The following is a 13949-nucleotide window of genomic DNA, read 5'->3' as shown; positions in this document are numbered from 1 at the left end:
CTTGAGGCTCTTTTATGGGGGGGCGGGGTGGGATCTGATTTTCCATTGGTATGCCATTTCTACAGACGCCCGGGCGCAAAGTTCAGAGTCCACTGGGAGAGTGACCGTGCGTGTAGCCTAATGCTCGCAGCCTGGCCTAAGGCGGAGTCCAGCTCTCTCTGTTTCCTCCTTCATTACTAAGTGAAAGAAGCCCATTTGAAAATGCTACAAAAAGTAGGATTTTTACAATATGACTTTCTGGTGTAGGTAAGTGTTCTTATGTGTGCTCAGTTGTGACTGAGTATCTGTGATCCCAGGGGCTGTAGCCTGCCAGGCTCACCTCTCTTCATTGATTTCCCAGGAAAGGATACTGGAGTGGGTTGCCATCTCTTCCTCCAGGGGATCTTCCTGACCCAAGGATCGAACCCGCATCACCTGGATGTCCTGCATCGGCAGGCAGATTCCTTACCACTCAGTCACCTGGGAATCTAGTAAGAAATATAGAAGAGATTAAAAAGGTCCATGATTACTGTGGGATTCAAAGGAGGGACTATGAATATCCTAAGTCTAGAGAACTTTCAGGACCATGAAATAATTTGTGTTAAACTGTCATGATGCACACATGTTATTAAACATTTATCTAGAGGTATGGAGTGCACATTTCCAAAAGAGGAACACAGGGGTAAACTAGAGAGTTTATCTATTTACTGCCCACATAGATTCATCAGTGGTAACAAACGCTCACTCTGGTGGGGAAAGCTCAGTACGGAGATTGTCCACATGTGGGAACAAGAGGTATATGGGAAATGCCTATACTTTATTCTCAAATCTGCAGTGAAATAAATCTTCTACAAAGTTTGTACTGGTGAATGCAGACTGAATATTTTTTAGAATATATAATATGAGAAAGATGAATATGCTTCTATCTTTAATTTTTCCTTGGTCATTATGCTTTAAAGATGTGGGAAAATAGAGCTCTCTAAATGGAGCAGACAATGAACTGTAGCCGTTGATTCATAAAACCTAGAAAAACACACACAGGAAGTAGAGCAACAACATTTTCAGGTGTTAATTCATGTGTGATGTAACTTATGACAACACCGATCACTACTTCTTGGTTGGTCATCAGATAGCATTTAGGGCAACGTTTTCAGAGGCATTTGACTCCGCCCATACGCACTATGAACCTAGCGTGTCCTGCTCAGTTCAGTTCAGTAGTCGCTCAGTCGCCCTGGACTGCAGCCCGCCAGGCCTCCTGCTGCCCCTGGTTTCTTTTCCAAGAAAGCGGGGATGGAAGTGCCTCCAGGCTCTTGGTCTCTGAAGTTGGAGCTGCCAAGCCTGCAGAGAGGTGGTCACAAAGCAAATCATTTTGTGAAAACCTGTGTCCCCAGGCTGCAGAGGCGGGTGAAAAAAAACTAAGGACAGGGGAGATCTTTGGGAAGAATTCTGCAAGTACAGCCTGGCAGGAACCCAAGACCCCCAGGTGATTCCCACGAAACACTCACCTCTCCCCTCCCAGCCCCCAAGGATACAGGCAGGCTGTGGATGACCACACCCATCCTAGAAAGAGCCCCTCCCCAGGGAATCAGGTTGACCTTCTTTGTTTCTAGAAGTTCCCTCCCTAAACACTCCCTTCCTGAGGTCTCAGGTGTGAGCTTTCCCCTCAGGGCTCTGAATTCGGGTCTTCCTCTTATATTTCTTTGAGAACCCTACTAGGGTGGGTCCGGTAGTACAGAAGGAGGGCCCACTGTCTCTCGTGAACTGTTCTCTGTAACTCGAAAAGGAAGGAGAAGAACTAGCCCAGACGATCTGCAAATAGTGTAGAGCACAAGGATGTGATTAGCATTATCAGGTTAGTCTTGATTCCCCACTACAGATTGGTAACACAGAAAGTCGAGAAGGAGCTCAGGAAAGGGTGAGGGAAACAGGAAAACTTTTTCTTCTCTTTCCCTGCAGCAGTTGCAGGTTAAACAGCTGCATGGATGCCTTTGAAGGTATTTTCTCAAGATGCAGATGTGAGTTTGGGATGTAACATCCCCAGAGAAGACGCAGAGCAGGAGGAAGAAGAGGAGGAAATGGCAGCTTCTCAGGTAGGAGTCCTGTCCCGGGTCTGGGGCTGTGTCTGCTTTTCTTCCTGAAATGCCTGGACTGAGAACCTGCACACCTTTAGTTCTCTGCTTCTAACTTTTGTGCCTGGGTGTTTGTTATCAACTTCTTTATTTTTTCCTTTTCTTCTTATCATAGTGAAGCCTGGCTCTTTAGACCACTTCTTCCTTGAGTCCCAGAATCTTGTCTCTCTTGTGTGTATCCTGGCTTTGTACAGAGCATGATGAATTCTCAGCATGAATTAGCGACTTTCAACTGGTGAATATATTCCCTTTGTGAGAGGCACTGGTATCCGAGATTCCCATTGGGATGTGGTTCGGTGTTGGGATCTTAGGGAACTAGGGGAAATGCCATGATGAGTTTACATATGGATGCCATTTCAGCTTTTTAGGAGTTAGAAAATGCCCTTATATATTGAATAAACTCAGTGATCCATAATTTTTCAGAAAATGCTCAGAAATAAAAGAAAACTAGGCGATACTGTCCTCTGTAATGCTAAGACTTAGTACTTAAACACATTGTTAGGTAGTTAAAATAGGAAAAAAGAGTCCAAAATGGCAGTGGCTAAAAGACCTGGAACGGAAAGCCCGCGAAAATAGAACAAAGGAAGGTCCTAGGACTGGAATGAGAACCTCAGGTAAAACAAACAACGCGCCTGCCTAGGCCCGATTTACATAAGACAGACCCAGGGGCAGAGAAACAGATAAAAACAGGAGTCAAAGCCCTCTTAGTTCTCTCTCTCTCCCCCGCGCGATGGGGCGATCTTCTTTTTGTGTCTTGGGATCGACATGTCTTCACAACTCAAAGATGGATTTTCCGGCCATTATCTAAATAAATAGAGGTGTAACACTGATTTATTTAAGAGCTATAACACGGTCTGTCCTCCGAGAGCTCTGACCCGCCCAGGGGCTTTAATGTCCGTCACTCCAAATTTTCGTTGTGACGAGACAAAGAACCGAGGAACATACACTCGTGTGACAACATTGTTAGGATACAAAACAGAGGAAGTTCATATGAAATGAATTTTGCATAAAACTGATATTTTTTATGTCAGGTTCAAGTTATAAATTCCTTATTTTTTCCGAAATGCCCAGGTTCTGATAGTGCATCTTCCGTGTGATCCATTTACACCATGACAGATGATGTCCACTGGCTCTGGTGATTTCTCTGAGATTATCAGACTATAAAGTTCATTTTTTCCCCCCTCTGTCTTTAAACAAGGCTGTGGAAAAATGGAATGAGGAACATGTGAAAACCCTCACAGTTAATGGAGAGACTCCACATCTTCTTGGTTTCTCTTTGCTTTGGAAAATGAACACTCACTGTGTTGATGATAGATACTGGGTTTTGGGAGTGGGAGTTTTCATCACTCAAGCCCAAGTGTGATGTTTCCAGTACACTCCGCGCTAATATCACAGACATGATCTTACTCACATTTTTGCATTTTTTTATAAAAATATTTGCAACAATCCTATTGGTGCTAGTCTGTTTTCACCTGTGTTGAATGTCTAAGATACAGCTCAACAAAATGATCCAGTTTTTCAAGAAATTAAAATTTCAGAACCAAGAGCTCTAATTTATCTCATACCATTGTATATGTTTGCACCCTTGTGTATTTAAAATATACAAAGAATCACATCCATAAGTAGATGTATATATTTTAACCCATTAAAAATAATCTCTTGGGGCTTCCCTCATGGTCCCGTGGTTAACAGTCTGCCTTGCAATGCCTGGGACACAGGTTCGATCCCTGGTATGGGAAGATCCCACATGCCATGGAGCAACTAAGTTTGAGGGCAAAAACAAAGACCCAGTACAGCCAAAAATAATTAAACATCAATAATAATAATCTCGATTTTTATTGACATGAGTATGAATGACTGAACTGAATATGAACTGATTTTATTGACATGAATATCGATTTTATTGACATGAACATGAATGAACTCAGCTGAACTGAACTGAACTGAACATGAATCAGTTCAGTTCAGTCGCTCATTCGTGTCTGACTCTTTGCGACCCCATGAACCACAGCACTCCAGGTCTCCTTGTCCGTTACCAACTCCTGGAGTTTACCCAAACTCATGTTCATTTAGTCAGTGATGCCATCTAACCATCTCATCCTCTGGTCCCCTTCTCCTCCTGCCTTCAATCTTTCTCAACATCAGGGTCTTTTCAGATGAGTCAGTTTTTCGCATCAGATGGCCAAAATATTGGAGTTTCAGCTTGAACATCCGTCCTTCCAATGAACTTCCAGACTGATTTCCTTTAGGATGGACTGATGGCATCTCCTTGCAGTCCAAGGGACTCTCAATAGTCTTCTCCAACACCACAGTTCAAAAGCAGCAATTCTCTGCTCAGCTTTTTTTATAGTCCAACTCTCACATCCATACATGACTACTGGAAAATCCATAGCCTTGACTAGACGGACCTTTGTGGACAAAGTAATGTTTCTGCTTTTTAATATGCTGTCTAGGTTGGTTATAACTTTCCTTCCAAGGAGTAAGCGTCTTTTAATTTCATGGCTGCAGTCACCATCTGCAGTGATTTTTTTTTTTTTTTTGAAGCCTCCCAAAATAAAGTCAGCCACTGTTTCCACTCTTTCCCCATCTGTTTGCCATGAAGTGATGGGACTGGATGCTGTCATCTTAGTTTTCTGAATGTTAGCTTCTCCTTAATACTCTTTGTAAGTATATAGTCTCATTTTAATATATGTCTGTATGCATGAAAATGTTAAAATTATTATTTTTTTTTCTTGTTGTGGTATTCTCCCCAGTTATATAAAGTTCTTTTAAAAAAATGCACGTATTTGGGACTTCCCTGGTGGTCCAGTGGCTAAGACTCCACACTCCCAATGCATGGGGGCCGGGTTCGTTCCCTGGTCAGGGAACTAGATCCCACATGCCTCAACTAACACCCAAGGCAGCCAAATAAATAAAAATAAATTTTAAAAAAAAAATGCACGTATTTATGTTGGGCTGAGTTGTGTCTTGGTTGTAGCCTACAGAATCTTGGAGCCATGTGGGAGATTTTGTTGCAGCAGGCAAACTTTAGCTGTGCCATTTGGGATCTAGTTCTCTAACAAGGGACTGAAACCAGCCCCCTGACTTGGGAGCTAAGACTACCAGGAAAGACCCTAGAAAAACTCCTATACACTTTTTTTAGTGTTGTCCCTGGGGAATTGTGTTTTACTAGTTAAATTTTAGTTCAGATAAACTGAAGCAAATTCAAGATCTGTCATTTAATGAATGTTTGACAAAATATTTGCAAAACGGTGGAACAACAATGTTGTTGATTTTATATTATTTATGTGATGCATTGAAGACCCTGTAAAAACTTTTAGAAAGACATATAGTATATACTAAATAGTTCAAAGGATTATTGCTGCTATGGGTACTATTGTATCAGACCTGTCACTTTTGTAAAACACTTAAAATTCAATGTTAAGTATAAATTCTTACCTTACTGGTCATCCTCTTTGCTATTCAGAACGGTCATTCATGTGTCAGAATTTTCAACATTACTAGTTAAAATAAGCTTGTTAAAAATGCGGAACATTGGCCCCACTTCAGAACTCTTAGATCAGAGCATGCTTTTTAAAAATATTTCCTGTTTCCTTGATAGGGGGCTTCCCTGGTGGCTCAGATGGTGAAGAATCTGCCTGCAATGTGGGAGACCCGGGTCCGATCCCCTGGTGGGGAAGATTCCCCTGGAGAAGGAAATGGCAACTCACTCCAGTATTCTTGCCTGAAAAATCCCATGGACAGAGAAGCCTGGCATGCTGCAGTCCATGGGGTGGGAAAGAATCAGACATGACTGAGTGACTAACATGGTTTCCTTGATAGACAGTTTATCCTGGGTCACAGGAGTACAACTCTCAAAAATAGGTAGGTCAGTGTTGATGTGATTGTTTTATAATTTCTCTTCCAGATCAGAATAGTTTCTATAGTGGTCTGTGGATCAGATTTCATTCTGTTTTCCTGGAGTTAGAAATACAGTGGAAAATACGGTAGAATAAAAATTATATTCCTGAGTAACACCAGACATTCTCCTAAATCAGAACCATTTCTCTTGCTGGTTTCAACTTGGGTCACATTAGGAAGTCTTCCCAGGTTCACATGGCTCATGTCCTTTGTACTTCAGGGGCTGCTGACATTCCAGGATGTGACCATAGATTTCACTCAAGAGGAGTGGGAATGCCTGGACCTCGCTCAGCGGGAATTGTACAGGGACGTGATGTTAGAGAACTACGGGAATCTGGCCTGCTTGGGTGAGGATCACTCGCTTATAATATCCCTCAAAAACCCCCAAATTCCAAAAATCTCAGGGTTTTGGTTCATTCATTCTAGAATGTCTCCTGGAATTTTCTGCTTTCTCCAGTAGAGGTTAAGATCCCTACTTTCTAGGGTATAGTAACCTTTTTTGATATAACCTGCCTTCTTGTTCTTCAGTCGCTAAGGCATGTCCAACTCTTTGCAATCCTGTGGAACGCAGCAAGCCAGGCTTCCCTAGCCTTCTTTAACTCCCAGAGTTTGCTCACATTCATATCCATTGAGTCAATAATGCTATTCAACCATCTCATCTTCTGCCACTCCCTTCCCCTGTACTCAATCTTTCCCAGCATCAGGGTCTTTTCCAATGAATTGGCTCTTCACATCAGGTTTCCGAAGTATTGGAGCTTCAGCATCAGTCCTTCCAATGAATATTCAGGGTTGATTTCTTTAGGATTGACTGGTGTGACCTCCTTGCTGACCAAGGGACTCTCAAGAGTCTCTCCAGCACCACAGTTCAAAGACATCAATTCTTTGGTGCTCAGCCTTCTTTATGTTCCAAATATCACATCCGTACATGACTATTGAAAAAACCATAGCATTGACTATACGGACCTTTGTTGGCAAAGTGATGTCTCTGCTTTTAATATGCTGTCTTTGTCATAGCTTTTCTTCCAAAGGGCGAGCATCTTTTAATTTCATGGCTGCAGTCACCATCTGCAGTAATTTTGGAGCCCCCGCCCCCCGCCCCCAAAATTAAATCTGTCACTGTTTCCACTTTTCCCCTATCTATTTGCCATGAAACGATGAGACTGGATGCCATGATCTTAGTTTTCTGAATGTTGAGTTTTAAGCCAGCTTTTTCACTCTCCTCCTTCACCCCCATCAAGAGCCTTTTTAGTTCCTCTTCTATTTCTGCCATTAGAGTGATATCATCTGTCTATCTGAGGTTGTTGATATCTCTCCTGGTAATCTTGATTCCAGGTTGTGATTCATCCAGCCCAGCATTTGGCATGATGTACTCTGCATAGAAATTAAATAAGCAGGGTGTCAATGTACAGCCTTGATGTACTCCTTTCCCAATCTGCAACCAGTCAACTGTTCCATGTACGATTCCATCTGTTGCTTCTTGACCTGCGTATACTTCACTCTATGTTCGTGGTAATTCTGTAAGTTCTGTGGTATCAAATAGTGCCACTCTCCTCTTAAAACCGGAATTCCACTACCTGCTTTTGCCTTAGTAGTACTTGAGCATAATATCAGAATCTGATTTTGATGCATTTGTCTTTTAAATATGCTTCCAATAAACTATTTGGTGAAATTCTTTTTCTTAATGCTATTTTAACTTTCTACCTTGACTTCTCTCTCACCTGAATACATATTTAATTGGAAATTGATGAATATCTCAGAAAACACATATTCCTTTTTCTGATGAACAGGTCTTGTGGTCTCTAAGCCGGACCTGGTCACGTTTCTGGAGCAAATGAAGGATCCCTGGGATGTCAGGAGAATGGAGACAGCCATACACCCAGGTATGTGTCTATGGATGAAGCCGATGAGTCAGGTGAGAGGGACAAGCACTGGGGAGGAAGTCATACTTTGTCGTGTGGTTTTAGAAGATCTGCTTCAGTGGAGATGATTTTGGATTAGGCTAGGTTTATTTCTGTCACTGTCATAGAGCGTCATCTCCTGACCCATTCCTGATTCATTTTTATCATTTGTGTATTTTTCTCCAGTGATTAATTTTCACATTCACAGTTAGAACCAAAATACTTGTCTTGGCCTGGAACAACCTGCATGACCTGATAAGTCGTCAATTTTGGGGCGGTTTTAGGAAATCTGCATATTTCTGAGTAACTATATTAAGCCCTCTTCATAGTGCTGATTCTGTCCGTAGTCAGAAGTGTGTGGGTGGAGCTGTGAAAAAATTGCCAAACTTCTAGGAATACTGCGGACAGATGTTTTTTCCTTCTGCCATATAATTCCCAGTCCACTGGAAACTACACATATGACCTTAGAAATATCATACTCAAATTCTTTCTTCACTGTATAAGACACCTCCCTAAAATGAGAAAATGTAAATCAGAATTTTATGTTAAAGATTCTCTTTTTTTATATGAACTAACATTAAATTTTTAAGTATATTTGTCCCAATTCATTAATGCTAAAATGCTTTAATATATTTATTTAACTCACAGAGTTTTTAAAGAAATGACTGACATTGGAGTTTAGAACATTTCCCACAGTGCTTTTTTCTGATTGTTCTCCACTATTAAGCTTATAGATTATATAGAGAAATCTTTAAGAACAAATTTTTCTGTTCCAAAATGCTATTTTACAATGTTATGTTAGTTTTGCTATACAGAAAGAAGAAGTGATACACATACACATTTCCTTTCTTGATTAGATTTCCATCCCATCTAGGTCACCACAGAGCATTGAGTAGAGTTCCCTGTGTTCTCACCATGTTTTTCAAGTCTCAATTCTCATTTGATTTGTTAAGAACTCTTACCTTACTAAATCTATCTTGTTTGTTATGAAACATCCCAGGACTTTATCATTTATGCCATCTATTTCTGATTAGTTCTAGCTCAATATCATTTACTATTTTAGACTCTATTAGAACATGGTCCGATAACAACATGAGTGGTAAGTGGGTTAAATAATAAGTAGGCATTAGCATTTGTGAAAATGTTTTGTATGTAAATTTGATTACTTCAAGCAAGAATTACTCATGACACTGCTCAACTGCTCCTCGCTTCGTTGTTCCTGTAGGTTTCTATCTGGACTTCTCCTCTGCACCATGCTCCTTTGTCACCTCATCTTGTCCAATATTCTGTGTCTGTGGTCTCTGTTCTACAGGCTGCAGATCCTAGTTCCACTTGCTCTGGTGTCTGCTCCCTGGTGGGTGAGGTGGTCCAGAGACTTGTGCCCTTATGCCCTTGAGAGGGGGTTGATTGTTACTATTGTGACCAGAGCCTGCCCGGATCTTGAGGACCGCTTCGCCTTTCCTCTGTGGCTGTCACTGTCTGTGGCGGGGTCTGCTTCCTGATTGGTGGAGCAGAGGCCCCAGGTCTGAAATTAGCTCTGCTCTGATCTGTGGTGCTTCTGATCTGGTGGGACTGGAGCACACCCACTGGGAGAGAAGCCACTGAGTGTTGCTCCTCTGGGGATGTTCTCCTCGGAGAGTGCTCTGCGTGTCATCTTTCATGTGCTGTGCAAGCTCACCTGTGACCCTGTGTTGGCATTGATCTTGGCCGCACCTGAACCATGGGTATGCTGGCACTTGACCCTGGTGTCTCTCAGATGTTGTTTTCACCAGGTCACCAGCAGAGATCCACTGTAGTCATATCCCAGGTGTACATTCATTGTGGAGCTGGACCCACTGCAGTGCTATGTGGGCAATGTAGACTGTGACCTGGCCCAAATGCCTCCTGTGCGGGCCTACAACGTCTACAGTTGCTAAAGCCAGACTGTTCTTGACTGCCAGAGACTCATTTCCATCCAGATGTTCTGTTGGGGCTGACTTTACCAAGCCAGTTGTGGGGTGTAACACCATGGTTTGTACAGATGCAAGGAGATGTCTCAGCTTTTCTTGCTTAGTGGCAAGGCCTTGGGGCTCAGCTGTGGTTTCAGCACCACCTGTACATTGGGACCACCCACAGGCGTGTGCTCTGAAGGTGCCCCTGGAGCCCATGAGTCTACCCTGGTGGGGAGGAGGCTGGGGAGGAGGAAGCAGCTGTGGGGGTCCTGAGATCACCCACCTAGCTGGAACCATTCTTAGTGCCTGGAGAGGCAGGGACAGGCACAGGGGCAGAGAGGCTGCAAGGAGGTTCTTCCCTTTAGGCATCACTCAACAGCCCCGTTCTGCTTCTCTGGTGGTTCAGGCTTCCTCCACAAGCATCCCATTTGCAGAGCTCCTCCCTTCCTCCCGTCCACTCAGGATGTCTCCTCACGGCCAACCGCAGTCCTCTGCCTGGGTCTGCTCTCCGAACCCCTCGTTCCAGCACCCAGCCCTTGTCTGCAGTGGAGGACACCCTCTCAGGCTGGGTGGGCAGGGCAGGGATCAGTACCCTTCGCACAGGTCTCACTCTGTCCTGCACGCTGGTTACCATGTTCTCTTCCCACAGAGAACGAGGCTCCCCTTCTGTCCCAACTGAACTCCCCCCAGTGAGAGGCTTCCCTGGATGTGGAGACCTCTCCTCTCTTCAGGACCCCCAGGGTTTTGCGGGTCCCATCCTACTTCTTTTCCTCTTGCCTTGCCTCCATCACTCTCTTGTCCTACCTGGCTCAGCAGAAATCTTTCTTGTCCTTTCAGGTGTGCAAGTTCCTCTGCCTGTGTTCCTCAGGGCTCTGTGAGAATTTTTCCACTTCAAGATGTATTCTTGATGCTTTTGTGGAGAGAGATGAACTCCCTGTTTTCCGAATCCTCTGCCATTTTTACTCCTTCTATCTCGCTCTTAGGCTTAATCTAGCCAAGTGTATGCCAATTTTATGTAAATTGTAAACTCTATTCCCCAAGAATAGTAAGTAGAATTACTTATTATTTGGTATCTTTCAGCTGTGTCTTCTCACAACACCCAGGGTTTGAGGACCCAAAAGCCAGGCTTAGAAGATTTACTCCCAACAGCAAAGCTAGGAATATATGAAAGATTTCACCTTAGAAACTTACATTTAACCAAAGATTGCGAATCTATGAGGGCATATAAAGAGCGGAGAGCATGTTATGATGGACACAACCAAGTTGGTACAGTTTCCCATAAAGTAAAAATTTCCGCCAAAAGAAATCAAGGATGTGAATCAAATAAGGAAAAACCAATTTCAGATGATGAATTTCAGTCATCAACATCTGCAGATAAGTGTATATTTGTCAGCAAAAATCCACATCATCTCTTGAAACATACATGGTCTCTGAAGGGAAATGTGGAAAATCTGGAAAGTCATCTAGTGTCTACTGCAAATACTCATTCAAACCTATACTCTGAGCATAGCTGTCTATTAAATATACATTCAAACATGTCTGGAAACCAGAAACTTAAAGATGAGGGGAAAAGTTCCCAATACAATCAATTTGAGGGATCCTTTAACAAGGGTTTCTTGTTCTTCAACCAACAACTATTGTCTCCTTGTTCCACAATCTGTAATGGTGATAATAATGGGAGACTCCTTACTCAGCCATCATTGTTCAATACATATGGAGGTATAATTAGTATGGAACAACTTTACAAGTGTAACAAGATGAGTAATGCCTTAAGCAGGAGCTCTACCCCCAATAATTACAAGAGTATGCATGATGGAATGAGAAGCTCTTCATGCAATGAACCTGGGCATAATGTTGATCAAGTCTCATATCTCGTGAAAGAACAGGGACATCAACTTTCAGATAAGAATTCTGAACATAATAAGTGTAGGGATATATTTTATCAAAGCTCATATCTTACTATTAATACTTATAACAGTATTGATGTTGGAGAGAAGACTTATAATTGTTATGATTATGGTAAGGTTTTTAACCAGTCTTCAAAAGTTATTCAACAGCAGAATATTCAGACTAAGCGGAAACATTGCAAGTGTAATACATGTGGAAAAGTCTTTAGTAACTCACCAAATCTAAGTAGACATAGGAAAATTCATACAGGAAGGAAAGATTTCAAATGTACAGCATGTGGCCAAACCTTTAATCAGAGTTCATATTTAACTGAACATCTGGGAATCCATACTGGGGAGAAACCATACGAATGTACAGAATGTGGCAAAGCCTTTATCTGCTGTTCATGTATTACTCAACATCAGCAAATTCATACTAGGGAGAGACCTTATAAGTGTACAGCATGTGGGAAGGCTTTTAAGAAGAGTTCAACTTTAACTCAACATCAGCGAATCCATACTGGGGAGAGACCTTATAAATGTACAGCATGTGGCAAGGCGTTTAAGCAGATTTCAGCTTTAACTCACCATCAGCGAACCCATACTGGGGAGAGACCTTATAAATGTACAGCATGTGGCAAGGCTTTTAAGCAAAGTTCAGCTTTAACTCCACATCAGCGAATCCATACAGGGGAGAGACCATATAAATGTACAGAGTGTGGCAAAGCCTTTATCAATTATTCACTTCTTACTCGACATCAGCGAATTCATACTGGGGAGACACCTTATAAATGTATAGCATGTGGCAAGGATTTTAAGCATAGTTCAACTTTAACTGAACATCAGCGAATCCATACTGGGGAGAGACCTCATAAATGTATAGCATGTGGCAAAGCCTTTATCCGTTATTCTTCTCTCACTCGACATCAACGAATCCATACTGGGGAGAGACCTTATAAATGTACAGCATGTGGCAAGGCTTTTAAGCAGAGTTCAAATTTAGCTCAACATCAGCGAATCCATACCGGGGAAAGACCGTATAAATGTACAGAATGTGGCAAAGCCTTTATCTATTTTTCACTTCTTACTCAGCATCAACGATTCCATACTGGGGAGAAACCTTATAAATGTACAGACTGTGGCAAAGCCTTTTCCCAGAGTTCAGGTCTTTCTCGACATCAGAGAGTTCATACTGCAGAGAAATGTTAGAAATGTAAGGAATGTGGCAAAGCATTTCATCACAGCCATCACCTCACTCACAGTCAGAGAATTCATACTGCAGAGAAACCCTAGAAATGAATCAGTGATAAAAAAAAACTTGGTCCTAAATATACAATTTTGAAGAAACGAGTGTTGTCTTTGGAAAGATACATGAATGAAATAAAAAAATGTAGAAAACTGCTTAATCAAACATCAAATGTAACTCAATACCAGAGAATTCATACTAGAAAGCATGTCATTCGTACCACTTTTGTTGAATTACTCTAAGCAGAAACACTCTAGCAAGTATCCCATAAGTAAAATACATCCAAAATTGATATGTTAGTATGGATCACAAGATGAAGGGGTGGATATATGCAGAGGTATAATTATTATTAATGTATCCCTGTTTATGTTAATGTTATTTGAGATTATTAAGGAACCAAAAGGAATGTAATTCAACTCTCAAATTACTACATGCTGTGATTTGTTTCTATTGTATATATGAACTTACGTTGTTGATCGTTGTTGGCCAATGGTAAGAGAAGCCCTTCTATATTACGTGGGAATTATTTACATTTATTCTCCAATTTATAAGATTAAGAACACAGTCATGTTATATACACACTAAACCTCTGAATGGAGGTATTTGTCACTGATGTCAAACACCTCTGTGGTCACCATGATGTAAGTGTTCAGGGAATAATTCAAAGTAAGACAGAAGTTTGCTCTAAGTTTTCAGTAATTATGTCAGTTGCTTTTTAATCATAAAACAAGGATAGTTCATGAAAATCGAAGGTATTTTTATAACATCAACATAGAGAAATCATGCATATTATCTGGCAGGCTTGAAGGAAGGACATCTTCTCTTCTATCTGATGTAAGTATAGAAAACTCTTTCTGGAAAAGTCATATTAATATAATGAATGTCCATCCATGTTTACTAAATTAACCTTCATTTTGTAAACCATATCAATGACATTCTCAGATCATTTCATCAGAGAAACAGGAAAGTTTTTAGAAGCT

The 13949-nt window shown here is 41.6% G+C and overlaps 1 protein-coding gene across 1 annotated transcript; it reads left to right on the top strand.

Annotated features, from left to right (window-relative positions):
- The first annotated feature begins 1961 nt into the window (after positions 1-1961).
- On the top strand, positions 1962-12932 carry LOC133055138 (zinc finger protein 501-like). The gene is made up of 6 exons (XM_061140590.1): positions 1962-2069; positions 6229-6355; positions 7796-7888; positions 10300-10406; positions 11874-12144; positions 12229-12932. Exons 1-6 carry the CDS (start codon positions 1962-1964, stop codon positions 12930-12932), a joined length of 1410 nt encoding a protein of 469 aa, XP_060996573.1.
- Positions 12933-13949: the final 1017 nt, after the last annotated feature.

The sequence above is a fragment of the Dama dama genome, chromosome 4 (genome assembly GCF_033118175.1).
Source record: "Dama dama isolate Ldn47 chromosome 4, ASM3311817v1, whole genome shotgun sequence".
NCBI classification, from domain to species: Eukaryota; Metazoa; Chordata; class Mammalia; order Artiodactyla; family Cervidae; genus Dama; species Dama dama.
The sequence above is the reverse complement of the archived record's forward strand: the minus strand, read 5'-3'. Positions and strand labels throughout refer to the sequence as shown.